The sequence below is a fragment of the Panthera leo genome, chromosome E2 (assembly GCF_018350215.1).
Source record: "Panthera leo isolate Ple1 chromosome E2, P.leo_Ple1_pat1.1, whole genome shotgun sequence".
Taxonomy (NCBI): domain Eukaryota; kingdom Metazoa; phylum Chordata; class Mammalia; order Carnivora; family Felidae; genus Panthera; species Panthera leo.
In genome coordinates this window covers 48,456,731-48,482,746 of record NC_056693.1, presented here as the reverse complement: position 1 = coordinate 48,482,746, position 26,016 = coordinate 48,456,731, and the positions used below count along the sequence as shown (strand labels likewise).

General features: G+C 52.9%; 2 protein-coding genes, 1 long non-coding RNA gene and 1 other non-coding gene across 8 annotated transcripts in view; 2 read left to right on the top strand and 2 right to left on the bottom strand.

Annotated features, from left to right (window-relative positions):
- Nucleotides 1-1,080: 1,080 nt before the first annotated feature.
- On the bottom strand, nt 1,081-2,159 carry LOC122208055. 2 transcript variants are annotated; one of them, XR_006197098.1, is made up of 2 exons: nt 2,081-2,159; nt 1,081-1,337 (listed from the first exon to the last, which is right to left on the bottom strand). It is a non-coding gene; the product is annotated as an uncharacterized LOC122208055 (long non-coding RNA). The 2 variants fall into 2 exon arrangements; XR_006197099.1 differs by lacking the exon at nt 2,081-2,159 and adding an exon at nt 1,620-1,736.
- Nucleotides 1,900-23,979, top strand: FCSK (fucose kinase). 4 transcript variants are annotated; one of them, XM_042918641.1, is made up of 25 exons: nt 1,900-2,299; nt 6,412-6,517; nt 7,055-7,206; nt 7,999-8,049; nt 10,530-10,655; nt 11,020-11,092; nt 11,501-11,598; nt 11,988-12,068; nt 12,648-12,767; nt 12,917-13,088; nt 13,482-13,594; nt 14,269-14,370; nt 14,529-14,699; nt 15,093-15,157; nt 15,565-15,935; nt 16,564-16,774; nt 16,939-17,105; nt 17,199-17,420; nt 17,777-17,920; nt 18,067-18,186; nt 19,800-19,987; nt 20,075-20,174; nt 20,698-20,921; nt 21,086-21,185; nt 23,836-23,979. In XM_042918641.1, the coding sequence occupies exons 2-24, from the start codon at nt 6,436-6,438 to the stop codon at nt 21,170-21,172; spliced, it is 3,240 nt and encodes a 1,079-aa protein (XP_042774575.1). In that variant the 5' UTR covers nt 1,900-2,299; nt 6,412-6,435; the 3' UTR covers nt 21,173-21,185; nt 23,836-23,979. The 4 variants fall into 4 exon arrangements, with proteins under 4 accessions (XP_042774575.1, XP_042774576.1, XP_042774574.1 ...); XM_042918642.1 differs by lacking the exon at nt 23,836-23,979 and having other exon boundaries at nt 11,988-12,059; nt 21,086-21,844; XM_042918640.1 differs by lacking the exon at nt 23,836-23,979 and having other exon boundaries at nt 21,086-21,844.
- LOC122209273 lies at nt 6,761-6,867 on the top strand. Its single transcript, XR_006197545.1, has one exon. It is a non-coding gene; the product is annotated as a U6 spliceosomal RNA (small nuclear RNA).
- COG4 (component of oligomeric golgi complex 4) overlaps nt 22,139-26,016 on the bottom strand; it is a 27,217-nt gene continuing 23,339 nt past the window's right edge. Inside the window, exons 14-19 of the mRNA XM_042918644.1 lie at nt 24,988-25,104; nt 24,314-24,406; nt 23,672-23,755; nt 23,334-23,435; nt 22,929-23,057; nt 22,139-22,710 (exon numbers count right to left, since the gene is read on the bottom strand). Coding sequence (XP_042774578.1) covers nt 22,576-22,710; nt 22,929-23,057; nt 23,334-23,435; nt 23,672-23,755; nt 24,314-24,406; nt 24,988-25,104 — 660 coding nt within the window. The 3' untranslated portion in view covers nt 22,139-22,575. The remainder of the gene's footprint in view (nt 22,711-22,928; nt 23,058-23,333; nt 23,436-23,671; nt 23,756-24,313; nt 24,407-24,987; nt 25,105-26,016) is intronic.

Here is a 26,016-nt window from a genome sequence, read left to right as displayed (position 1 = left end):
TGCACAAGAATCCCTGTCTCAGGCTCTGCACCTAGGTCCCCAACTTAAGCTATTACTGTGGATAGTCCTGGCTCCCAGAGCGACTTCCTGCTACCAGCAGCAGGCATACATCTTCATCTAGAGCCCTGCAGATTGTACCTCCTCCAAGAAGCCCTCCTGGACCTGGGCCCTCACTCTCTGGCAGCATGTTTATTTAATAAGGAAATTGGATGCCTACTCTAGCCAGATACTGTGCTAACCATTTTATGTATATTAGCACATAATCCTCTTAACAAACTGATTAGGTAAAGACTATTGTGCTCTTACAGATGAAGAAACTGAGGTTCAGATGAGGCTCAGAGAGGTTGAATGTCTTGTTCACATAGTTAGAAAGTAATGGGAGCTAGGGAGGATTTGTCTGATTTCACACCCTTGTATTTAACTGCTACACTCTACCCTGTATTATAGCATCAGAACTTTTTTTTTTATAGGTCTACCCCAGACAGTGGGACTACGTACAGAGCAGAGAGCTACATGTTGTTATGTCTATTACTGACAGATTGCACTGAGGGCTACCGCTTATTAAAAATGTTCCTTGAGTATCTTTGCTACTCAGCCCAAGGGATTCTACAGTAACTTTGGAGCTTCCCCTTCATCATGCCTGCCCTAGGAGGTAGGGTGAAACCCTTTGCCTCTAAGCTCCTTGGGGCACAGTGTTTTCCTTGAGCCCCTGCCAAAGCTGCAGTTGTAGGCATCCCTGCCTTCCACTCCACTGCAGAGCAGGGATCTGCATTGCTGAGCAGCAGTGGGAGACAGCTCATCACCCCCCTGGAGGTCTCCTGGGTTCACAGAAGAAAGAGCAGGCAGTGAAGTGGGGTTGGGGGATCAGACCTGGGCCAAGTGAAGAGGGGAGAGTGACTCCAGGGGGAGAAGACCAAGGGAAGGAGAGAGATTTGGGGGAGGAGGCAGGGTAGTGGGAGCTGAGTAGGGAACTGCTGGTTATTCATTTATTCGACAAAGTGTTTTAACCATCTACAATGTCTTAGGCACCGTTTTGGGGGCTGACAAATCAAAGACCATGCTTTAATGAGGCAACATGGGAAGAACAATAAAAATAATCATATTTATGGTTAATATTTTTTGAGTATTTACTATGGAGTCAACATTTATCTTATCCTCACAAAAATCTCAGGCATTTGATGCTATTATTAACCTGTTGTATAGATGGTGAGAAGACACAGAGTAGCCAAGTGACTGGCCAAGGTTACACAGAGTTTGAGCAGGGTCCCTCATCTCCTTAGAGATTGATGCCAAGGCCTCTGTCTTCTTACTGACGACAGTGATTTGGAAAGCACATTCTTGTAAGAAAAATTCAGACAATAGCAATGAAACTCAATTTTTCTTTGCCCATGCCCATACCCAGCAGTCTTCACCCCAGGCTGTGTTCCCTTCCAACCCAGTTACAAAAACTATGAGTCCATATACATTATTTTTGATATGAGTGGGCTTCCTGTACATAAGGTTCTACAACTTGCTTTTTCTCCCCCTAACAAAATGTCTTGAACACAGTTTCCTATTGTAAACACAGTTCTACTTCCCTCTTCCTAATTGCTGCATAGTATTCCATGGCATGGATGTACCCTAGAGAAAAGGTGTTTCCAGTTTTCCGCTATTACAAACAATGCTGCCATTCACAACTTTTCCAAAAGCTCCGCAGATCTTCTTCCTACTGCAGAGTTGGAAAGTTTCTTCCGGAAGGACCCATGTGATGAATCCCGCGAAAGCACTAACCAACTGCCAATCCAACAGTAGCTGTTTATGCTTAGGCAACAATCTGTTATTATTCCGCCTACCCCCCCCCCCTCCCGGATTTTATTGTCTTGCGAGAAAAGCAGCTGCCTCAGGTCCTGGCTAGTGGGTTAAACAGACCCCAAACGTGGAACCTTCAGCCACAGAAAACGAGGCTGTGTCTTAAAGGCATATTCGTTCCTCTGGGAGTTGTAGTTTTGCTGGGCAACGGAGCCACCTTCTCGCCTCACCTCCCATCTAGATCTGAAGACTCGCCCTCTAGGAAAGCGCTGCCCTAACCAGATTTGCGTACCTGTGCAACAAATAGCTCGGGGTTAGTTTTTTGGGGGAGAACAAGCCAGGACCGGCGGAAGGACGAAACTACATTTCCCAGGGTGCGCCGCGAAGGAACGAGCAGCCACGCCTTAAAGGGCCCGCTGCGTCCGACAGAGACAGATACCTCGGCCCGCGCTGGTCCCGGCCTCGCACACCCCAGTGATCCCACAGTTTTTCGGCCCACGCTCTCGGATCGGTAGGATGCAGCTAGGCCAGTGGCCTCCCTGTTCCCGATAGGGAGGAGTTTCCGGGAACTCTGCCGGCGTCCCTGGGCGCCCACTGTCTATAGGGGGCATCTGCAGGTCCTCCTACTCCTTGGCCTGGGTCTTTTCAGCGGGAGCTCCGGGACGTGGCAAGTGCTGGGGCACTTGGGGGCACCTGGGACAGGGAGGGATACGGGCCCCAGAGGACCCTTACCCCTGAGACAAGTGGGACGCTGGATGCCGGCGCTGCTGACTTTGCTTTGAGGCCGCGTCTCCTGCCTCAGTTTACCCGACCTGGGCTCGTCAGTATGCACAAATCTCAATTAGAGGACGTCTGTATAATTTGCAAAGTGGTTTTATTACCAGTCAACTTCTTTCTGCCTTTTTATTTTCTAGAAGGCAAATTAGATCCCTTCATAAGACAGTCCCCCCCCCCCACTCCCCCGCCCCTTTAAAGTTCTAAAATGCAAAATCCCTGTTCCACCTATCTTCAAAAAGCATAACTGGAAGAGATTATTCTGTCCCTGGCTCCCCTTCCTTATCCAATTTTGGAATGAGGAAAACTGGCTGAAGACATTAAACTTGGCCTCAATAGATGAAGTTTTATCAAAGTGGGCAGAATATTGGAATAGAGGTCTAAGTTTTCTGTAAATGTTAGGTATGGCAGAGGGCATAGACTCTAGACTCCAGGAGAGATGTCTTGTTTTCGACAGGGTGGTTAAGAACATGAACCTTGGTGTTGGACACACCTGGCCTGCCTGTGCTAGTGGTATATGGCTTTGAGCAGACTATTCTTGTCTTTCAGCTAGTTTCCTTATCTCTGTCACGGGTGTGGTAAGATGCAATTCAGAGGGCTATTGAGTGAGTCACGTGAGCTGATTCTGTAATGCCTTTGGCCTCGGTCCCTAAAAAAAAAAGTTGATGTGTTATCATAAAATACTCTTTTGGCTGATCTGGCAAGGCATGCTCCTCCGCCTGGCTTGATTTCCCTAGGCCTTCCCTGGTTTTTACTTCTTCACGGGCATCTTTGACTAGGAGATCATTTCAGAGCAATCACTCCCACCTGCCACCAGCTTCAGGGTCAAGTTAAACTGTGCTGTTTCCTTTCCCTGCTGGAGAGAACTACCCCTTCAGCGTGCCACTTCTTTTGCATTTTATTTAATACTGGTAACATTCCTAGGAGGTTGGTATCTTTGGCTTACAAAGGTTAGGTAACCTGTTCAAATCACACAGGAAGAGACACAGTTGGGAACAGAGCCCTGAGGGCTGATTCCCAGTCCTAGAAGGCTCTTCTGCCTAGTAGAGTGCAGTCCAGATAGGGCTACCCTCCTCCCTCTGGCCATGATCTGTCACCTGTCCGTGTCTCCCAGTCATTATGCTGAGACCAACACGGGGCTCAGACTTCCTGGGTCATTGGACTCTCCTTGGGGCATTTCTTCCTTGCTCTCTTTCAGCCCCTTTGCTTGGGACCAAATATCATTACCACCATCACCTGCATATAAATTGGAGCAACCCAGGTCCCAATCGTGGCTGCAGCATCCATTAGCCTCTGTAAAGTGGAAGTGATAATAATTATCCTGCGGGGATGTTGTGAGAATGAAAAGTCATAATGTCTTAACCGTGGACCAGAGTGGGGAGCTCAGTCCCAGTGCTTGTTATCATTAACATCCTCCTCATTCCATTATCACCTTGCATTTAGACTTTATCATAATAGCTAATATACACTGAGCACTTTACTCATATTTACTCCTTTTGTTCTTTCCTTGTCCCTACAAAGTGGGTTCAGTGTAGTGTTTAAGAGAATGGACTCTGGAGAAAGTATCAGGTTCAAATTTGGCTGTGCTACTTGCTAGCCGTGTGACCTTGGACAGGTTACTTCATCTCTCTTTGCCTCAGTTCCTTAATCTTTGAGGATAGAGTGTACTTGCCTGACATTAAGTTAGAAGTTCTTACGGTGATTTTTTTTTTTTTCCTTTGAGAGAGATGATATTATATTCCCCATGTTGGTTCAGGTCCTTGGAGAAGCAGAGACCGCAATGGGACTAGACTTGCAAGAGATTTATTGGGGAAGGGCACAAAGGGGAGGTAGCTAGAGGATGCAGGGAGAGCTGTTAGGCACCAGAAGAAGCACCAGAAGGGAGGAAGGGAGGAAGGGAGGGAGGGAAGAAGGAAGGAAGGAAGGAAAGAAGGAAGGAAGGACGGATGGACAGACAGAGGGAGGGGCAGGGTTGGAAGGATCTCTGATTGCCTTGCAGTGTCTGTCGGATTGATGGGGACTCCAGGAACTAGGGTTGCCTGTCGGAGGATCCTCATCTTGCAGGAATGAGTTTGTGTTCATGTCCCTGCTGCGCGGAGTCACTGGTTGGGAGCAATTGGTAGGAAGTGTGGCCTCCACGTGAACAAGCTGGGGAGCACTTGTCAGTTCTCCTCTCTGCTGCAGGAGGCCTGCGAGGATTAGGGGTGCCAAAGATCACACAGTGAGTGCCAAGCTGGAATCCCTCGAGGCTCCTTTATTGGAAAGGCCAGATGGACATCTTAGGGAATGCCTTTTCCTCAGGTGGCTGGCCAAGATCTCTACCTCAGATTTCCCTTCTGGATTCCCTCCCGGGCTTAGCAGGGAACAGAGAAATTTCTGTTAGCGGTGGAGGCTTTCCCTGAAAGCTGGTGGGAGCGTGTCAAGTGGTGGTGTTTGTCAGCCCTAACCATAGGCTGGAGGGTCTGGCTTACGTAAGAGGGCGCTGTTGCTGTTGGCTCTTAGTTGGTGCTTGGGCTGACTAGTGGACACACACTCTGGGCACCCCATCATCCCCATTCCGAGCTTTGGAGGTTGGAGGCGGGAGGAGGGGATGGGCTGCCTTGTGGGACAGCAGCCGGATCCCTGCCAGAGGTGGATGCCAAGGTACTTTTGAGCACTTGTCTACAGGTAGTCTTGGGTCCTCTCAAGTCAGATTAATTTCCCAACTGGTAGGAGAGGAATTTTGAGGAGGATAGTAGAGGGTGAAGCCATAACTTTGGCCCACCTTCCCCTCTCTTGCTCAGAGTACCCTGGAGAAAGATGGCTGACCGGTGGGTTGTAGCCCCCTTCTGGCTCGGAGCTTCTGGGGAGGGGGTCTCCTCTGAGGTCCTTGTAGTGGGCACTGTAGGCACCCTGCCCTCTGCCCTTGAACAGGCTGGTGCACCCCTCCCACAGGTGCCCTCTTCTCCAGGGAATTGCCCTTGGCTTCAGGAGCCTGGGAGGCTAGAACCTCCCTCTCTCCCCTCCTCCTAGCTCACAGCCAATAATTGAATGCTGAGGGGCAGCCCTTTGCTTTAAGGTGGGACCCACTGTCAATCCCGTCTTGCTTCCCTCACTTCCTCTCCGGAGGAAATCAAATGCATCCACACTGACAAAGTCAAATGTAATATAACGCAGCAATCCCATTCCCGGGTGTACATTGGCAGAGGTGAAGTCTTATGTTCACACTAAACCTGCATACAACTTTTTTTTTTTTTTTTTTTTTTTTTTAAGAGAGAGCACGAGCGGGAGAGGGGCAGAGAGAGAGGGAGACAGGATCTGAAGCGGGCTCCGCACTGTCAGCAGTGAGCCCGATGTGAGGCTCGAACTCACAAAACTGTGAGACCATGACCTGAGCCGAAGTCGGACGCTCAACCAACTGAGCCACCCAGGTGCCATACAAATGTTTATAGCAGCTTTGTTCATGATTCCTCAAAGCTGGGGATAGCCCCAAATGTCCTTGGATGGATGGAGAAACAGACCACGGAGGTCACTTCATGCAACGGACTGTTGTTTGGCAAATAAAGAGAAAGAAGTAGTGATATGCACAGTCAACTTAGATGAATCCTAGAGGCATTATGTTGAGTGAAAGAAGGCAATCTCAAAAGATTACATTCCAGCCATGGCTGTGGAGAACAGAGTGTGGTTGTCAGGGGTGAGGGATGGAGGAGGGCGTGACCAAGGGGATAGCATGCAGGAGGTTTTTTTTGGGTGTGGAAAGTGGTGGTGGCCACAAGAATCTATACATGTGTTAAAAGTTCATTGAACTATCAATTTCAGGGTAGAATAAATTTTTTGCGATGTCCACACACACCTGTATCTCTGCCGCAGGGAACCCCCTCAAGTTTGGCCAGAATGGCGCAGCCAAAGGGGGTTGATTGGACGGTCGTCATCCTGACGTGCCAGCACAAGGATAATGTCCAGGTCTTCCAGAGAGGTAGGGACCCCCTCCTTCCCACTTTACCCCTGATGGAGAACCCTCACCGTACCCCCACAGCCTCAGGAGCCAGGAAACCTGGGTTCAGGCCCAGATTCTGCTGCTTTCTAGCCATGAGACCTCAAGACACATCGTATTATTTCACTGAGACTCAAATTTTTTCATCTGTTAAATGGGATTGGTTGTACTTACCTCACAGAGTTGGGCGAAGATCTAAGGAGCTACTCCATGAAAAGCTACTGAGTGCTCGCTCTGGCAGCACAGGTACTGAAAATAGAACCACACAGAGAAGGTCAGCATGACTGCTGCTCAAGCGTGCCATGCAAATTTGTGAAGATTCCATATTTTTTACGAATATCAAATCATGGTGTTGCACGGCTGAAACAAATGTAATGTTGTATGTCAATTATACCTCAATTAAAAAGAAGACCCTAGGACAAAGAAAATAAAATAATGGCTATCAGTAGATTTGCTCTAGGTGCTTTGGACCAGGGTGGGGAGGCTGGGGGCCAGTCTCAACTTGTGTTCTGACCACAGAGCTGGAGGTGCGGCAGAAGCGGGAGCAGATCCCGGCCGGGACACTGTTACTGGCTGTGGAGGACCCTGAGATGCGCGTGGGCAGTGGAGGAGCCACCCTCAATGCCCTGCTGGTGGCTGCGGAACACCTGAGTGCCCGGGCAGGCTTCACCGTGAGTGCTCCTGAAGTGCCATCCTCTGGCACATGTCCCGGTCACAACGGGGATGCGGGCTTCAAACAGGTTGTTTCCGAGGTCACACTGCTCCTGGGGCTCCATTGCCTGGCCAGTTCAGCATTTGGTATTAGTTTCTGTGCGTGTAGATTGGGTAGATTTATCAGGAGGGGGCAGAAGGCAGGGCCAGGCTTTTTAGTGGTTTTAGAACATTGGAGCCAGTATCTCAGAATTGGGCTTTCTCGCATCTCTTGAAAACTTCCTGCCTCTCCTTTCCACATGACATCTCTTTGCTGGAACTGGGATAAGGCTGCCTGCTTTGTGCAGGGCCCAGGGGTCAGTGTTCCCACCAGGTTCACCTTCCAGACACACACAGCCACTTCACTCAGTCACCTGGCCCTCATGGCACCCTGACATAGGGAGTGAGGGTGGTCATAGGAATGGACATGCTCTGATGATGGAGGTGGCACCGGCAGGGGAGGCCACCACTGTGTGGTTGCCGTGGAGCTTGACTTACTGTGAGTCACCCGGCCAGCCCCACATCCTTGCTTGTAGCTTTTCCCAAAAAGCAGGGGCAGAGAAGTGGCCCAGGTAGAGGGCCACTAGGCTTCTTTATCCAGGAGGGGCCAGAGCTGCCCCTTGCTTGCCTATGGCCATTGGTCTTGACCTTGTCTTTTCTTCCTTTGGTACCTGAGGGGATTTGTGTTGGGGTCTCTCCCTGGACAAGAGGACAACATCCTCGGGTACCATCTGCCCAGGCTTCTGTCAACGGGGCTCTTCCGCTTCTGACAGGTGGTGACATCTGATGTCCTGCACTCGGCCCGGATCCTTATCCTGCACATGGTTAGTAGAGGGCCTTGTAGTTCTTCAGGGGCCATGGAGAAGGCTGGAAGCATCAGTCCTCGGGGTTAGAAAGTTGTTCTACCATTGTGTGTGTGCAAGGTGTTCCTTGTGCAGATACAGAAGAATCAGAATCGGAATTGATCCAAATGTCCAGAAATAGGGAACTGGCTGAATATAAGCAGTATATCCTCCTGGTGGAATGTTAGACAATGATTTAAAAGTCCAGCTGGGGCGTCTGGGTGGCTCAGTCGGTTAAGCATCTGACTCGTGATTTTGGCTCAGGTCGTGATTGTGAGGTTCATGGAATTGAGCCTTGTATTGGCTCTGCACTGACAGCACAGAGCTTGCTTGGGATTCTCTCTTTCCCTCTCTCTGCCCTTCCTCCACTTGCGTGTGTGTGCGCGCATGCTCTGTCTCTCTCAAAATAAATAAATAAACTAAAAAAAAAAAAATTCCAGCTAACTCTACACATTTACCTGGAAAGAGACTTACTAGCTCTGTGACCTTGGACAAATCACTTGACCCTTTCTTTCTAGGTCTTACCTTCCTCATCTGTAAAATGAAGATGGCAACAGTTTCCACTTTGTGTGGATGTGCTGAGATGATCCATTTAAATGTTAAATGGGGCCTGGCCTGGCTCACTGTGATCATTCAATGGATGTATTTTCATTGTTAAGGGGAAAAGGCCAGCCACACAAGTTTATATAGAATGATCTCAATTTTTTTTTTAATGTTTACTTATTTTTGAGAGAGAGCCAAAGCATGAACAGGGGAGGGGCAGAGAGAGAGGGAGACACAGAATCTGAAGCAGGCCCCAGGCTCTGAGCTGTCAGCACAGAGCCTGACATGGGGCCCGAATCCACGAACCATGAGATCATGATCTGAGCTGAGGTCGGACACTCAACCAACTGAGCCACCCAGGCGCCCTGATCTCAATTTTATAATTGGAATTTTGTGTGTGTTTTTAAACTTTCTTTAGCCATTCTTTTCCTTTTTTTTTTTTTAAGATTTTTTTTAAAGGCCTGAAGAGACTGGAAGTTTTATTTATTTTTTAAAGTTTACTTATTTATTTATTTATTTATTTATTTTTTATTTATTTTTGGGACAGAGAGAGACAGAGCATGAACGGGGGAGGGGCAGAGAGAGAGGGAGACAACAGAATCGGAAACAGGCTCCAGGCTCTGAGCCATCAGCCCAGAGCCTGACGCGGGGCTCGAACTCACAGACCGCGAGATCATGACCTGGCTGAAGTCGGACGCTTAACCGACTGCGCCACCCAGGCGCCCCTACTTATTTATTTTGAGAGAGAGAAAAAAAGAGAGAGAATGAGTTGGGGAGGGACAGAGACAGAGGGAGAAAGTCCCAAGCAGGCTCTGTGCTGTCAGCACGGAACCTGATATGGGGCTTGAAGTCACAAACAATGAGATCATGACCTGAGCCAAAATCAAGTGTCGGATGCTTAACTGACTGAGCCACCCAGGGGCCCCGAGATTTTTTTTTTTTAATTTTTTTTTTAATGTTTATTTATTTTTGAGACAGAGAGAGACAGAACGTGAATGGGGGAGGGTCAGAGAGAGAGGGAGACACAGAATCTGAAGCAGGCTCCAGGCTCTGAGCTGTCAGCACAGAGCCCGATGCGGGGCTCGAACTCACAGACCGTGAGATCATGACCTGAGCCGAAGTCGGACGCTTAACCGACTGAGCCGCCCAGGCGCCCCAGCCCCGAGATTTTTAAAATAATCTCTACACCTAGCGTGAATCTCTAACGTACAGTCCTGAGATCAAGAGTCGCAGGCTCCACTGACTGAGCCAGCCAGAGACCCTTTTAATTGGAATTTTGATGAAGATGAATGTCAATCCACATGCAAGAAATAATACAGAGAGAGAAGCCTTTGTAAACTTTGCCCATATCCCCCCAGTGGTAACAAATTCAACAGCTATAGTGTAACCACAGTCGGATATTGACATTGATACAATTCCCAAACTTTTCCCCTAGTTTTACTTGTAGTGTGTGTGTGTGTGTGTGTGTGTGTGTGTGTGTGTGTGTGTGTGTATTAGTTACTGTTGTCTCTCCACCTTCTCATGATCTCATTTAAAAAAATTAAAGAAAAGTCTAAAAGGATGTACCTCAAAATGAGGGCAATGGCTGTCATCCCTGAGGAACTGTTTTCTTTGGGCACATCTGCATTTTCTAATTTTTCACCATCATCATATAATTGAAAACATTTTAAGAAAAAAATAAAACGAGAAAACGCTTTTTAAGTTACTGATTTATTAGGTAGGCTCCATGCCCAACACTCGAACTCACGACTCCGAAATCAAGAGTTGCGTGCTCCACTGACTAAGCCAGCCAGGCACCCTGAGAAAACACATTTTTAAAAGTCTTCTAGGTTGATGGCTTCCTGCCTTTGCACAGCTGATAGGTTGTCCCCAGGCTCTCTGCCCCAAGGGTTCTTTTCCTGTCCGTGCTCCCTCCCTAGGGCCGAGACTTCCCTTTTGACGACTGTGGCAGGGCCTTCACCTGCCTCCCTGTGGAGAACCCCCAGGCTCCCGTGGAGGCTGTGGTCTGCAACCTGGACTGCTTGCTGGACACCATGAGCCATCGGGTAAGGCTGGCCATAACCACAGGGCCTCATCCCAGAGACAGCCACACCCCTCCCACTGCACCAGCAGCTGTACAGTCTGTGCTGGCACAGACAGGAGATGCCAGGAAGAAAGGCTTTGGAGGTGCCCAGAGTTAGAGCTTCTGAAGGTTAGTCTTGGCCAGATTGGTGGGGAGGTGTGGCCCTCAGAGGACGGGGGAGGGTTGGTATCAGCGCCATGGGTCAGGGGAGGCCCTGTTACCTCGGCAGACAGGGTCTTTCTGGACAGGATGGCTGCTGGAGTGCATAGAACAGGCCAAGACTGGGCTGTGTGGGAGCAGAGGAAGGGTTGGTCCAGGCCACCAGCTGCATTCTGTCTCTCTCACAGCTGGGCCCAGGCTCCCCACCGGGTGTGTGGGTTTGCAGCACCGACATGCTGCTGTCTGTTCCTCCAAACCCAGGTGAGCCTGAGAAGCCTTGGGACTGCCTTCCCTGGCCACAGCCAGATACCTTTCTTCACTTGGTCTCTGGGCCTGGCCTGATGCCCTGTTCAGAAAGGAAACTGTAGGGTGTGGAGAATGAAGCCCAGACCGAGTTAGGGCTTCCTCTTCTGGGCCTCAGTCTTCTTGGCTGTAGGATGGAGACACCCAGCCCTGCCCCTTCTGCCCTGCAGGGCTCTGTGGAAGAATTTGGGGAGGGGAGGTATTGTCATTCTCCCAGAGGAATTGAATGTCCATTTGGCTTTGGAAACCATATTCCCTTTAGAGTTGTCTGGATTCCTCTGCCCTGTGCTCTTGCCTCCACCTGGTTGGAGACCCCTGTCTTGGGTTGAGGCCCCTGGGGTAACCTCCTAACTGCCCCATTCACAGGGATCAGCTGGGACAACTTCCGGGGAGCCAAAGTGATTGCCCTTCCAGGGAACCCGGCCTATGCCCGGAACCATGGCGTTTACCTCACTGACTCCCAGGTAGGGCCCCTGGGGCAGCTGTGTGGGCAGCTTGACCATCTGGGTTGGCCTCCTGGTCCTATGCTTGGGGAATCCTCTCATCCTGGACTTTCTAGCATGGTCTGGATTTGGAGGAGGTCCCCTCTGAACAGCCCTTGTGCTCATTTAGTCTTTTGCCAAACATGAATTGCACACCGACCCTGTGCTAGGGTCTGTGCTCGAGGCTGTGAAAACATGCAAAGCCTGCCTTCTACCATCAGGGGTGGGAGTCTTCAGTGCTCGTGTCCTTGGGAGCACCCTGGTACCTGTCAGACTTCCATCCTAGGTTTTCATTTGGAGAACACCTTGCGATGCCCTCCTTGCTGGTCCTTTCTTGCTCCTTTCCCTAACTCTGTTTTCTCCCCACATAGGGCTTCGTTTTGGACATTTACTACCAGGGCACCGAGGCAGAGATACAACGGTGTGCCAGGCCGGATGGGCAGGTGCCACTGGTACAGCTGCCAGACCCACACTAGGGTCTTTGGAGACCTTATGGGACGAGGAAGGGAGGGTTTGCCTATCTGCACTCCTTCCGGAAGATTCTAGGGCAGGCTAGAACCAGGATCTGAGTAAGGTCTAGAACTGGCATTCAGGGGAGCTGGTGGAGCCAGAATCTGAGGCAGGTGTGGCAGAAAGGCTGGAACCAGCCTGTGAGTAATTTCAGGAACACAGTTGGGAGGAAGTCTAGAATCTGATTTGGGGGATCCTTCTAGAATGAAAGGCAAGGATAGGAACATTGGGTAAGGGTCTGGGACTGGACCTTGAGGAAGATGGGGAACTATTTCTCATTCTCTGTCTCTAGTTCAGGGAGGCCTGACAATTGGGGTGGGGGTCCCAGAAGGTGGGTATTGAGGGGTCCCTTGGTGGGAGCCACTCCCACTAAGCCTGGATCCTGGGTGCTGGAGTGGCCCAAAGACAAAAGACCCTGCCTGGTATGGCAGCCAGCCTTGCTTGGCCCATCTGCATGAGTCCTTCCCAATTCAGGGCCCAGGCTGGCCCCAGAGTCCCACAACCTGACTTGACCTCTCTAGGTCTCAGGGATCGCCTTCTTCTCTGTGGAGACTGCTGAGCACCTCCTGGCCACCCATGTGAGCCCACCCTTGGATGCCTGCACCTACATGGGCTTAGACTCTGGAGCCCGGCCTGTCCAGGTGATTGGGGGTGTGGGCTGGGGACCTCTGGCCTTGGGTAGAGGCCCTGACACTGGCAGCCTGGTGGTCCCTTTCGTCTCTGGGAATGGGACTGCCCCAGCTCAACCTAGGAACCTTCTCAATAGATGTGCTTCCTACCCCTGCCCCAGCTATCTCTCTTTTTCGACATCCTGCTCTGCATGGCCCGGAACGTGAACAGGGAGGACTTCCTGGTGGGGCAGCCTCCAGAGATGGGCCAAGGTGACATGGACATCGGAAGTTACCTGCGGGGTGCCCGGGCTGAACTGTGGAAGGAGCTTCGTGACCAGCCCCTCACCATGGGTGGGTACTACCTCTTGGCTCTCTGGGGAGACCATGGGAGTGAGGACCCCCCCAGGATGAGGCAGCTGCCTGCCTGGCCCCTAGGCTTCTGGACCATGCAGGCCTAGTGCATGCCAGACAATTAACCCTCTCCGAATCCAGAGCCTGTAGCCCTCTTCCCTTCTTCCTTTGTCTTGTTCCTGGGCTCCAGTTCCAGTCTTTCTACTTTCTAGCTGTGTGACTTGGACAGGTTGCTGAGCCTCTCTGGATCTCAGCCTCCCCATCGGCACAATGGGCTCATTGCCATGCCTGCCTTCCCCTGGCCTGGTTAAGAGGTGTCTTCGGTGGGAGGCCTGGCCTGGCATCAGAGCTGCAGCAGGCATGGGGTTGGGGTCGGTACTTGTATCTTTACAGCTTATGTCCCTGATGGCAGCTACAGCTACATGACCAGCTCGGCCAGTGAGTTCTTACACAGCCTCACATTTCCAGGGGCTCCCAGGGCCCGGGTAGTGCACTCCCAGGTGGAGGTAAGACCTGCCTGGAGGGAGGGCCAGCAGAAGTGCCTGCTGGGTGCCTGTGGACAGGTGGGATGGGGGCTCCAGGAAAGGGAAGGAATAGTCCATCCTTGGAATAGAGTATGTGTAGGTGTTATTATCCCCATTTCACACATGAGGCACTGGAGGCTCAGAGAGGTTAAGTAGCTTGCTTAAAGCCACAGAGCCAGTAAGTGGTCATTTCAGGATTCTACATGCAGGTCTGCCTGAGAAACTAGAGAAGACTCCCTTCATGCTTTTCTGTGGGGTCTGCTGGGGGATAAGAACATTTGAGGTGATGGGCCTGGGTCGTTCCCATGGGCTAAGAAAAGTAGCAGGGAGAGCTCATAGGTGGCCCTCAGGGTGGCAGGGATAGGGGTAGCTGCACAGATGGGAGAGGTTTCCTGGGAGAGCTGTCATTTGGTGGGACCTCTGTTACTGTGTTCAGATTTGTACTGGAGGAGAACACAGGCAGAGCATGCCGCTAGGGGAGCTTCTGGAAGAGCGGTGTGAACAAGAGGGGATGGGAGTTGGCCTGAGGCTGGGGTCAGGGCAGAGGGATGTGCCTGGCTGTCAGGGCACAGGGAGCAGCAGGCATTCTGGCTGGGGCCTTGGCTGTGGGGGAGCCTGGGTCCTGGGCCCTCACAATATTCTGCTTGGCTTCCCAGGAGCCACAGCTCCTGGGTGCCAAGAGCTCCGTGGTCAGCTGCCTGCTGGAAGGCCCTGTCCAACTGGGTCCTGGGAGTGTCCTGCAGCACTGCCATCTTCAGGTGAGGCCAGGGGCAAGCAGGAGGGCAGCGCTCCAGGGGCCAGGGTCCTGTGTGTGTGTGTGTGTGTGTGTGTGTGTGTGTGTGTGTGTATGTGTGTGTGTGTGAGTGTGTGTAGGTACTTAAGGCTGTGCTAGGATGCATACCTTTTCTCCTATCAGGGCCCTGTTCATATCGGCACTGGCTGCTTGGTGAGTGGCCTGGACACGGCCCAGTGCAAGGCACTGCACGGCTTGGAGCTGCATGACCTCGTCCTTCAGGGACACCACGTGCGGCTGCACGGCACCCCCAGCCGTGTCTTCACCCTCGTTGGCCGTCTGGACAGCTGGGAGGTTAGGTGTCCACCCTGCCTCCCCGAGGGTTCCAGCCCATCTCCTGCAAGTCTCCCTGAACACTGGCCTGAGGGATAGGTGGTGAGGAGGGTGCAGCCAGTTGTCTCAACAGGCCTTCACCACCCTCCTTGTCTGCTCTATGTGGTGGGCTTGGTGGGGTGGCCCGTGTTATAGGCCAGACACTGAGGCACAGAGAGGGTGGTGACCCACCTTGGACCTCAGAGCTGGTTATGATGGATTGGGCCGAGTGCCAGGCACCTGGGCAGGAACATCGAGGCTCCAGGGCTTGACGCTGGTGTCTCAGAATTTCCTTGCATATGTGCTCGTCACTCTTGCTATCCCCTCTGGCCTCAGTGTCCCTAACCCCCTTCCTGCCTCCTCCTCTTCCCCCAGAGACAGGGGACAGGAACGTATCTTAACATGTCCTGGAGTGAATTCTTCGAGAAGACAGGCGTTCGGTAAGGTTAACGGCCCAGATGGGACTCTACAGGCCTAGGCAGCTAGGGCAGGGCATCTGCTTCTCTGAGGCTCACCCCTGCCCTCGCTCCTGCCCCAGAGCAGCACCCGGCCCCCTAACCATCCCTGGGCTCCAAGGTAGTTTTGGGCAGCCTGATTTGTCCCACCATCTTTCTGAGCAACTACAGATTGCTGGCTATACTCAGGGTTTGGGATTTTGTCCAGTGGCCTGGGAAAAGAGGCAAGGCAGCCGGGCCTCTCTCTCTGAGCTGCACACTTGTGCTGCCTCTGGAGGAGTCTGTCCTGTCACCATGAATGAGCCAGCCCCCAGCTGACAGTCAGTCAGGGCTTGGTGATCAGGCAGGAGCCCTTGCTTCCCCCCTGCTAATATGTCTTTCCCCCACATCAGAGACTGGGATCTGTGGGACCCAGACACGCCCCCTGCGGAGCGTTGCCTTCTTAGTGCCCGCCTCTTTCCCGTGCTCCACCCCTTGAGGGCCCTGGGACCCCGGGACATGCTGTGGATGCTGGACCCCCAGGAGGATAGGGGCAAGGCCCTGCGGGCCTGGCGAGCCTGCTGGCGTCTGTCCTGGGAGCAGCTGCAGCCGTGCCTGGACCGGGCTGCCACACTGGCCTCCCGCCGGGACCTGTTCTTCCGCCAGGCCCTGCATAAGGCGAGGCATGTGCTGGAGGCTCGGCAGGACCTCAGCCTGTGCCCGCTGATCCGGGCCGCTGTCCGAGAGGGCTGTCCTGGGCCCCTGCTAGCCACGCTGGACCAGGGTGAGTGTGCTGGAAAGCCAGTCCCAGCGTCACCTGCCCTACCTGCCCTCTGGATCATCAACCTGAGGGTACTAGGGAGCTGTGAGACTTCAAAGTGGGGGAGAGACACAGTGGAGTGTACTTGTAAGTTTGGGGGGAAGTTTCCTCCCCATCAGTGGGGAGTTTGGTGAGAGGCTGAGGCTTGGGGCTGAGCCTCTGGGTCCTATGAGCATCAGCAAACCCAGCAAACTTTGCACTGGGTTGGGATGTGGTTGGCTCTACCCAGAGGCCCAGGCACACTGGCTGGGGGCTCAGCTGTAGCCTGCTAGGCAACACCTCATTAGCCCCATTGAAGCTGGTTGATGGTGGGGCTGAGACCGAACCCGGGTGGTTTGACCCTGAAGCCTGAGCTCCTAACCACTGTGGACATCCTGGGTGAGGGGGTGAAGAGGGGGCTGGGGCTGATAGGTTGAGAAGAACCTTGCTTGGCGGAGGAGCAGGGAACATTCATAGGCAAGAATATATCTTGGGTCCAGGTGAAGAGGTGTGAAGGACCTGGAGTGTTTGGGGGACTGCTGAGTAGTCTCTGGGGGCAGAGGGCCCTGGGGGCAGGCCCCCTCCCCTGCCACCCTGACTCCTGGCCGCTCAGTTGCAGCCGGTGCGGAAGACCCTGGGGTGGCGGCCCGGGCTCTCGCCTGTGTGGCGGATGTACTGGGCTGCATGGCAGAGGGCCAGGGAGGCTTACGGAGCGGTCCAGCCGCCAATCCCGAGTGGATGCAGCCCTTCTCATATCTGGAGTGTGGAGACCTGGCGGCCGGCGTGCAGGCACTTGCCCAGGAGCGGGACAAGTGGCTGAGCAGGTGGGTGCTCAAAACTTTTGGAGAAGCCATCCTTGGAGGTGGAAACCCACGGAGAGGTAGGCCCCTCTCACCACGGTGACCTAGGGCAGTCAGGTCCCCAAACCCAGGCAGTCCACCCCCAGCTTGGGGTTCCACGCCACCGTCTCTCCCATCCCTCTTGGCAGGCCAGCGTTGCTAGTGCGAGCTGCCCGCCACTACGAGGGAGCTGGGCAGATTCTGATCCGCCAGGCTGTGATGTCAGCCCAGCACTTTGTCTCCATGGAGCCAGTGGAGCCGCCAGCACCTGGGCGGTGGGTGGTGGCTGAGTGCCCTGCTCGCGTGGATTTCTCTGGTGAGCCCCTTGTGGCGTGGTGGGGTGAGGGTAGCCACCCCAGGGCTGGGCTGGCTGCCCTGTGACTAACTTGGTCTTGTCTAACTGCTGAAGGTGGCTGGAGTGACACGCCACCCCTTGCCTATGAGCTTGGTGGGGCAGTGCTGGGTCTGGCTGTGCGAGTGGATGGTCGCCGGCCCATCGGGGCCAGGGCACGCCGCATCCCAGAGCCTGAGCTGTGGCTGGCAGTGGGGCCTCAGCAGGACAAGATGACCATGAAGACAGTGTGCCGGAACCTAGATGACCTGCAGGATTACTGCCAGCCCCATGCCCCAGGTCAGGGCACCTGTGACATCTGCAGGTGGGAATGGCACGCATGGCCAGCTGAGGGATGGGGGCAGAACCTTGGAGACCCTGCAGGCCATGGAGGCCTGTCCTGAGGGTGAGCCAGTCTGGTGGAGGAGCCCTGAAGTCATCCTGCCCGGGTACATGCAGGCCCAAGGAGGTAGGGCTGGCACATTTGCCTGTGCTGGGGGGACCAGAGGCCCTTTTATGGCTTGGAGATAGGGCCTCCAATACTTCTGGGGTTTTATCTCCCAGTGAGCCCCGTGCTAGGCTGGGCAACAGTGGACGTAGTTTGGGGTATCTGCTTCTACCCTTGAAGACCAAATTCCTTGCTGGTCCTTCCACAGGGGCTCTGCTGAAGGCAACCTTCATCTGTGCGGGGATCGTGCATGTTGGCTCCAAGCTTTCCCTGAGAGAGCAGCTGCTGCACACCTTTGGGGGTGGCTTCGAGCTGCATACCTGGTCTGAGCTGCCCCATGGCTCCGGTCTCGGTGGGTGGGCCCTGTCTCCCTGCTGCCCACCAGTCGCATCCCTAACCTCCAGCCTCGCCTCGGGTCCCCTCCCTGGCCTCTGCCCAGCTGAGGAGTGAGCTGGGCAGAGCTGTTTCATGTCTGGCGCTTTCCTCTGCACCCTGCAGGCACTAGCAGCATCCTGGCAGGCGCAGCCCTGGCTGCCTTGCAGAGGGTCGCGGGCCGGGTAGTGGGCACAGAGGCCCTGATCCATGCAGTGCTGCACCTGGAACAGGTGCTCACCACAGGTATGGGACTGCCCTGGGGCAGGAGGGAAGTCACGGACATTTTCCCAAGGGCTTCCAGGGTCTCCTGGGACTTGCAGACAGCCACGTATACATATGCGTGGTCAAAGCTTCCTTAAAGTTGGTTAGAGCTTCCTTCTTACCACTCTGACCCTTTCTGGTGGTTTTCAACTTCAAATGTTTCTATCTCTAAGGACCTGATGCTTTAGGAGTACCTACTAAGTGCTAGATTCTGTGCTGCACCTTTCATGTGTTTTATTAGGTACCCGTTATACCAGGTGCTATTTCTCATGATTCTGTCCCCACCTAGGGCTGTCCCTCAGGGTGAGGCTGGGCAGAGGTGGATTTGGAATAGGGGACAGGACTTTTAGCTTGCCTTCTGGCAACTTGCCCTGCCCATGGGCTGTGGTCCTTTGTGCCCCCCCCCCCCCCCACTACCATATGGCTGTGATCATAATAGAATGCTACTAACACCTTCCACCTCTGCACCACCGTGGCCCTTTGGAATCCATGCACAATGGAGAGCAGCTAGTTTGTCTGACTCCAGATCCTAGGGTGCTCTGGTCACCTCAGGATGCAGGGCCTTATCCACAGGACGCTAGGAAGGAAGCTGCCGCAAGGACAGATAGATGCCTGATGATGGTATCTTCTCTGGTCACTTTGTAGCCCAGCCTCCTCCTTTTGTTGCCCTGATTCACATCACATAATGGGTAGTCATTAGCAAAAAGGGCAGCCTGTTAACTTTCCTTTTGAGGTGTAGCATTCAAATCCTTCATTTGGTCAATTGAAGGAGGCTCAGCCCCATTGTTGAGTTCCAGGGAGTCAGCTGATCAGAGTATCCACTCTGTGTTGGGCCTTGGGGATAAAATGAGCAAAAACAGGGTCTTTGCCCTCAGAAGGCATATGTCTGTTGGAGACAGGCCTTAATAACCACTCACATGAATGTATAATCACAAGCTGTGCCAAGTGCTCTGACGGAGAGGGGTGCAGGTAAGGGTTCTTGACATTTGGGGCCTGATACCTAAAGTTCCAGATGCCCCCTGCCATTGGCAATTTGTACTTTAAATCCTTGTAGGCCCCAGGTATGAAAGGCCTATCCCAGAATTATCTCAAGTTGTGACACTTTTGTATAGCTGCAAGAGGAAGAGATCCATACCTTTCATTCCTAAAGCAAGATGTGAACAAGCTCTTTCAATTTCAATAAGAGATGCTAAAAAGCTTTCCAACATCAACACCCTTTATTAGAAAAGACAGGGTGCAGGGAACCGTTAAGCTTCAGGGGAAGTCCCATGTTATCTCTCCTTGAGGGGAGCAGTTTACTGTTAGGTCTTATCCTTTGATATGGTTTACCCCAATTCCAGTTACACAGTAGGTCTGCACCCAAAGTCAGGCGTTGCGAGTTTCAAGCTTGGCTCCGTAACGCTTTCCACTTGCTGGGCACGTCCTGTTCTGAAGGCTGGGGGCAGAAGCTGCACAGCTCACCTGGCTCAGCCTGGGTTGGGAGAAGCGGGCTTCCCATGCTGGTCCTTGCCAGGGGTGCAGGACTGGGAGCCTGGGCTGGGAGAGAGAAGTTGGGACAGATAGGCTCCAAAAGTGATGGGACCCTGGGCTTGCAGGAGGTGGCTGGCAGGACCAAGTGGGTGGCCTCGTGCCTGGCATCAAGGTGGGGCGCTCTCGGGCTCAGCTGCCACTGAAGGTGGAGGTGGAAGAGATCACTGTGCCTGAGGGCTTCCTCCGGAAGCTCAATGACCACCTGCTCCTGGTATACACTGGCAAGACACGCCTGGCCCGGAATCTGCTGCAGGTGAGCCCTGGCCTCAGGAGGAAGGTGAGAGGCAAATGGCTCAGCTGGGCTCAGATCCTCATTGCATTCCTCCTGCCCCATCTGCAGGATGTGCTGAGGAGCTGGTATGCCCGGCTGCCTGCCGTCGTGCAGAATGCCCACAGCCTGGTGCGGCACACCGAGGAGTGTGCAAAAGCCTTCCGCCAAGGTGAGGTGCTTCTTGCCTGGAGCTCAGGGCATCAGGAGTGAGTACCTTGTTGCCTGTGGGTCTGAGGCCAGGAGCCTTTGCAGGCCTGGCCCGGACCCCATGTAGGATGCCCCTGGGGGCAGAAGCCTACTGTCTGCCCTCCACAGGGTCTCACACTTAGGTGGGTGGGAGTCCTTTCTCAGGATAATACTTGCATCATGAGGGAGGCCTCCAGCCCCACCTACCAGGAAGCAGACTGGGGTGGAGGCTCAGCCTCTTGAGTTCTGGGGAGTCAGCTGATCAGGGTTCCATGTCTGTGTCTACATGATTGAACACTGTACTGGGCACTATGCCAGCTGCTCTATGCACTTTAGTCCTCAACCCTTGAGGTGGGCTTTATCACTCCTATTTCCAGCCAGCACTGGACCTAGGTTTTTCACCAGGACACTGGTTAAGTAGTGCTTCTTGGCACATCATTCAGTCCAGAAATAGGTGTTGAATATTCCAGCTCAGGCACACCACTCCCTTCTCTGCCCCCACCCAGGGAGCCTGCCTCTGCTGGGCCAGTGCCTGACCACGTACTGGGAGCAAAAGAAGCTCATGGCTCCAGGCTGTGAGCCCCTGGCTGTGCGGCGTATGATGGATGTCTTGGCCCCCCACGTGCATGGCCAGAGCCTGGCAGGGGCAGGTGGTGGAGGCTTTCTGTATCTGTTGACCAAGGAGCCACAGCAAAAGGAGGCTCTGGAGGCTGTGCTGGCCAAGACTGAGGTACCTGGCAGTGCGGGGGGTGGTGATTGGTGGGGGACAGGAGCCCTCAGTGTGTCTCACCACTAAGCAGGGGCTACAGCTGCAAGTCTCCCTGATCGCTTGCAGCACGAGACGTGGCCTGAGACTTGCCCAGAACCCTCTAAACACCTGTCCTTTGCTCCCAGGGCCTCGGGAACTACAGCGTCCACCTGGTAGAAGTGGACACTCAGGGCCTGAGCCTGCAGCTGCTGGGGAGTGAGACCTCAACCTGATGCCCCTTCCCAGGTTTGTCCTTCTGTAAGAGGAGAAAACCTGGAGCTGCAGCAGCCTCTCCCTTCTTTCCTCCATGGGAATGTCAGCCTTCTACTCTATGCCCACCCCTTTGTGAACCTGCTCCCAAAGGAAACAAGTCAACGTGAGCTTGGGCCCAGCCCCTTCTGGAGTTTGGTGAAACTGGTGGTGCCTGGGAATAGGACTGTACCTCCTGGTTGACTGTGGCCTAGGCTTGTCCTCTGGACATAGGAAAGTCTCAAGCATAGTGTCCAATGTGGCCTTTACAAATCCATGGCCAGCCTTGGCCTTCTCACTCTCCATGAGGGCCTGGGAAAAGGAGGACAACCAGCTTTAGCACATGGCTGGGGTCCCCTGGTAAGGCCAATCCTGAAGAGACTCTTTGAGGCATTTCCTGTGGCCTTCCATGGAGGTCTGGCTTCTGCCTGAAAAGAGCCTTCCTGTTCCACACTCACTCCCAGGCTGATTTGATGGGGGAGTGGGAACAGGGGTGGGGGTCTCTACTCTTGTTTGTGGTCATGAGCCAGTGCAAGTCACTGCTAATAGAGGCCTTAACTATTAACACTATGGACTATGCCACATGACCCAGTGTCTATGGACATTTGATTTCCAAAATTACAACCTTCTTGGAATAAATTCACTCTGTCCTTCAAGGTTGTCCTCATAAAGCTTTTTCTTTGATCCTGTGAGGGGCAGTTCCCACTTGCCTTGGCACTGTGGGAAACCCCCTGGGACAATCCAGCTTCTGGTGCTGAAGGCCCAAGGAGGGGATGAGGGTCCAAGATTAGATGAGGTGCCTGCTTTCATGTGGATACTGACTGGCTGTGCGCCACTCTGGATGCGGGAGGAGGCTGAGGCTTTAGGCTTTTGTCTGCACATTTCAGTGCAACTGGTAGACCTGTCTTGCCCTATAGCATCTAACCCTCCCTGGAAATAGCACACTGGCATTATCACCAAGGAGTGTCTTTATTCAGCATGAGCATAAACATCATAGCCTCTCCTTGGGAGTAAACCTAATTCCCCAGGTCCCCAGATATACCCAAGTCCTTTAGGGCTGGCATGGAGGCAGCTCGTTTGCTGTAGTGTCTAAGGATGAGAGAATGACCACCCGTGCAGAAGGTTGGCCTGCCTTGGCTTTCCCATGTAGGTAAGAGCCCAGGGGGATTCATTTCTCCTGGTGGGGAGAGACTGCCTGCAAAGCACCACCGAGACAGGTCTGAGTGCAGACAGCAGAGTGAATTGAGCCTTGTTTCCTGCTGCCTGCAGTGGAACAGTCGGGCTGTCAGAGCTCCTCAAGCTAGACATCCTTGCTCAGCTTCTTGGCTGTGGCCACTCAGGGAATGGGCCCTGAAGTATGACGGACCAGGTGGGCTCCCCCTGGCAGCTACAGACGCAGCCTTTTGATGTCCTCGCTGCGGAAGTCCATGCGCAGAGCCAGCACCTGGCGTACTTCAGCAGGGGTGAGGCGCCATGTCAGTGGGCCAGAGTTGGCACCCCAGTAATCTAGGATCTCAGTGACCTGTGGGGAAGAACACAGAAAGTCAGCAATTAGAGGCTATCCTGAGAGAAGGCCTTGGGCTCCACCAGAGACAGAGCAGGGGTGCCTAGGAAGAAGGTGCTCTGCAGGGCTGGACTGATGGTGGAGGCTTGGTGTGAAGAGGTAGAGAGGGATCCAGATTTTGTTTCTGCCTCTTCCCAGTCACCTATCCCTTGCTAGGCCCGGAGAGCTGCACATACCCGCTCCAGATTGAGGATTGTGGCCATCTGGGAGAGCCGGGCAAACTTGTCTCGGATGGTCCAGGTGGTCACTGTGGTAAGGTAGGCAATGAGTGACCTCAGCTCCTTATCAAACTGCAGACCGCCCAACTGCAAGGGAACGCAAGCTCACTCAGTGTTCAAGGCCTGGCCCTCCAGCCACATGGAACCTGCCCCTAGTTTTCCTCAGCGATGGGCTGCAAGGCAGCTGGACCTCATGTGGTGCCTCAGTCAGCTCCAAGGCCTCAGAAGCCAGGGAAGGTTCGGGTCTGGATATGCAGGGCTTGCGGACGGCAGACAGAGGGAATGCAAGTCCTAGGGTGGCAGGACTTGTCTTCCTCAGAAGAAAAACAACAGAGCTGGGGACCTGTGCTTGCTGGACCTTACCCGGTTAAAGGTGGATTTCAGCACCACTCTCTCCAACTCGACGGCAACAAGGCTGGTCATGAGGCTGGTCAGGCTGTCATAGATGACTGGGGACAGGCTTGCCTGCACACAGAGGCTAGACATTAGCGGGAGTCCTACCTAAGCCGCTCTGCCTATATAGGACTCTTCAGTAGGGGGAGGGGGGCACAGTTACAGGAGGCCATCGGGGAGTGTGTCTACAGGCCGGGGCTTGGAAGAGTTTTCAGAGTTCCCAGTAGGAGTGTGATGAGAAGACAAAGGCTGTCGATTTGGGCAGAGGTGGGTAATTCCATAACCTGGTCCCTAGAGCCTCTGCTCACCTTGAACTCTGCCATTTGTTGCTCCAGGTTAAGGATGAACTGTTGTACCCAAGGATCATTTGCCTCATAGTCATTGAATTCTTCCTGTTGTCAAGAAACAAGCTGGGTCACTGGGGGCCTCTCCAAAAAGTACCATGCACCCCACCCTGCTTTCACCCCTTTAGGAAAACAGAGGAAGAGGTCTTGTAGCTTCTGACTCATTCAGCTAAAAAGCAGCATGGACGCCCAAGCCAGCATATACTGTTGCTACTGCTTTATCATACTTCTGACCAGCAAATGGCTCTGGGCTGCAGCAGTGGTCCACACAACATGGTAAAGCTCCCGGAATTTTGTTTCCTTTTGTATCTTGTGTTCTACAGGAATGACATCATTAGGCTAGAAAATAAAGCTCCGAAGTCTATCGTAGGTGGGACAGAAAGCCTCAATAAAAGAGGACATATCAGGTCATGGCAAACTCCCTTTAGGTGTCTTTCAGAGCTCTTCTAAGTGCAGGAATAACCTGCTTACTGGGAAGAACCTAGTCTTTGAGGGTGAGGGAAGTGGGCCAGAGAAGCATGTAGGGTCTGGTCTGTTGAGACAGCTCTGCTGCCCTCCAGCTGGGGGTTGGGAGAATGAGGGGTAATCCTGGGCCTGATGGCTGACCTCCTCGATGTTGTGGGAGACAGATAAGAAGGTGTTGATCCAAGGCTGCACCTGTGGCTTGATGGCTGTGCTGTTTAACTCCGTCAGCCCTTCCTGCGGGACAAGGCAGAGATGCGTCAGTCACAAAAGGCACATGTACCTACCCCTTCCCTTCTGCTCCATCCATCCCTTGACCACCAGGGCACTCTTCCAGTTCGCGGGCTTTCCTGCGGGCCTGTCCAAAGTCTAAAAGAGATAATGCTAATAAAAGAGGTCAGAAACAACATGTTCATTTCCAGATCTGTGCCAATTCAGGTCCAGGTCATGGGACTGGTTTGGCAAACTCAACAGAAGAGACTTCTGAGTGCCTGGTACTAGGCAGCACCTTTGGTTAAGGCCAAGCAGTGGGTCCAAGTAACCAAGTGGTTCCATTTCCTCTGAGCACCTTTCTGGGCTCTTGGCACTGTGGGGGCCAAGTGGAGACTCAAGAGGACCAGAATGCTGGCTTGTCAGCATGACAACGGCTGAAAAATCTTCAGTCTTCAAGGGACTCACATGAGTTCAGTTTCTTGCATGCTACTCTCTCATTCCTCCTTGTTTCTTTATATATATGGAACCCATAATAAACCAGTAACAATATGCTCAGAGCAACACTCAGGCACAGGATTCAGTCAGCAACTGATCCTGGGGCTTACCTGCAAGAGGTCTCGGAATTTGTTGGACACGGCAGCCAAGTCAGAAAGGCAGCTGTCAAATTTGGCCTGGGCCTGCTCCCCTCCAATGCCCTGGCTGAACAGCTTGGTGCAGTCACTCTAGGAGAGAACACCTAGCTCTCAGGCTTCCCAACATGGATGGGCCATGTGGGTGCCTGGAGGGTGAAGAGGATGCCCCATGTACAACCAGCCATTTCTCCAACTTCAGCTTTCTCTAAGAGCAGCTATGGTTGATCCTAGGCAACAGTCCTCGAGAGGTTGCAGAAAACAAGCGGCTAGCCACTTGACTCCCATTTCCCCCTTGGTAATATGAGAGTATTGGTAACAGGGGGTGTGAATAAGAAACACAAAAACCAGAAGATTTTTCGTACCTTTAGAGTCAGACATTCCTAGCTTCAAATCCTGGCTTAGCTACATATTGACTGAGTGACCTTGGTCAAGTGATTTAAAGCTTCTGAGCTTCAATTTCCCTGTTTAAAAAGTGGGAACACAAATCCTTGTCCCCATGGTAGTTGGAAGAGTTGAATGCACAAAGTGCTTAGCTCAGTTCCTGTCAAGTAGTAGACACTAAGGAGATGCTAGCTTTTATTATAGGTTCTGTTTTTTAAATAACTTGGTCTGGCTGCCCAAGGGAGATCATCATGATCACAGCTAAGATTTAAATGCTTACTGTATGCCAGGCCCTGTTTAAAGCATTTAACTTTTATCAATTAAAGTACCTATCTTATGAAGTAGGTACTATTACTATCCCTTTGTATAGATGAGGAAACCGAGACACAGAGAAGTTAATAATTTATCTAACACCACACAACAATTAAGTCATGGAGCTAGGATTCAAGCTGGGATTCTGGCTCCAGAGTTCCTGTTCCCAATCCCCACACGATAGCCTAGGAGTAGAGAATGCACAGGGGGAGCTGCTTGAAACTCACCACGTTTTGCTTTGCCAGGAACTGCCTGAATTTCTTGTAGTCTCCTCAGAAGTTTGTGCTGTTTTGGCCACAGCAGGAGGAG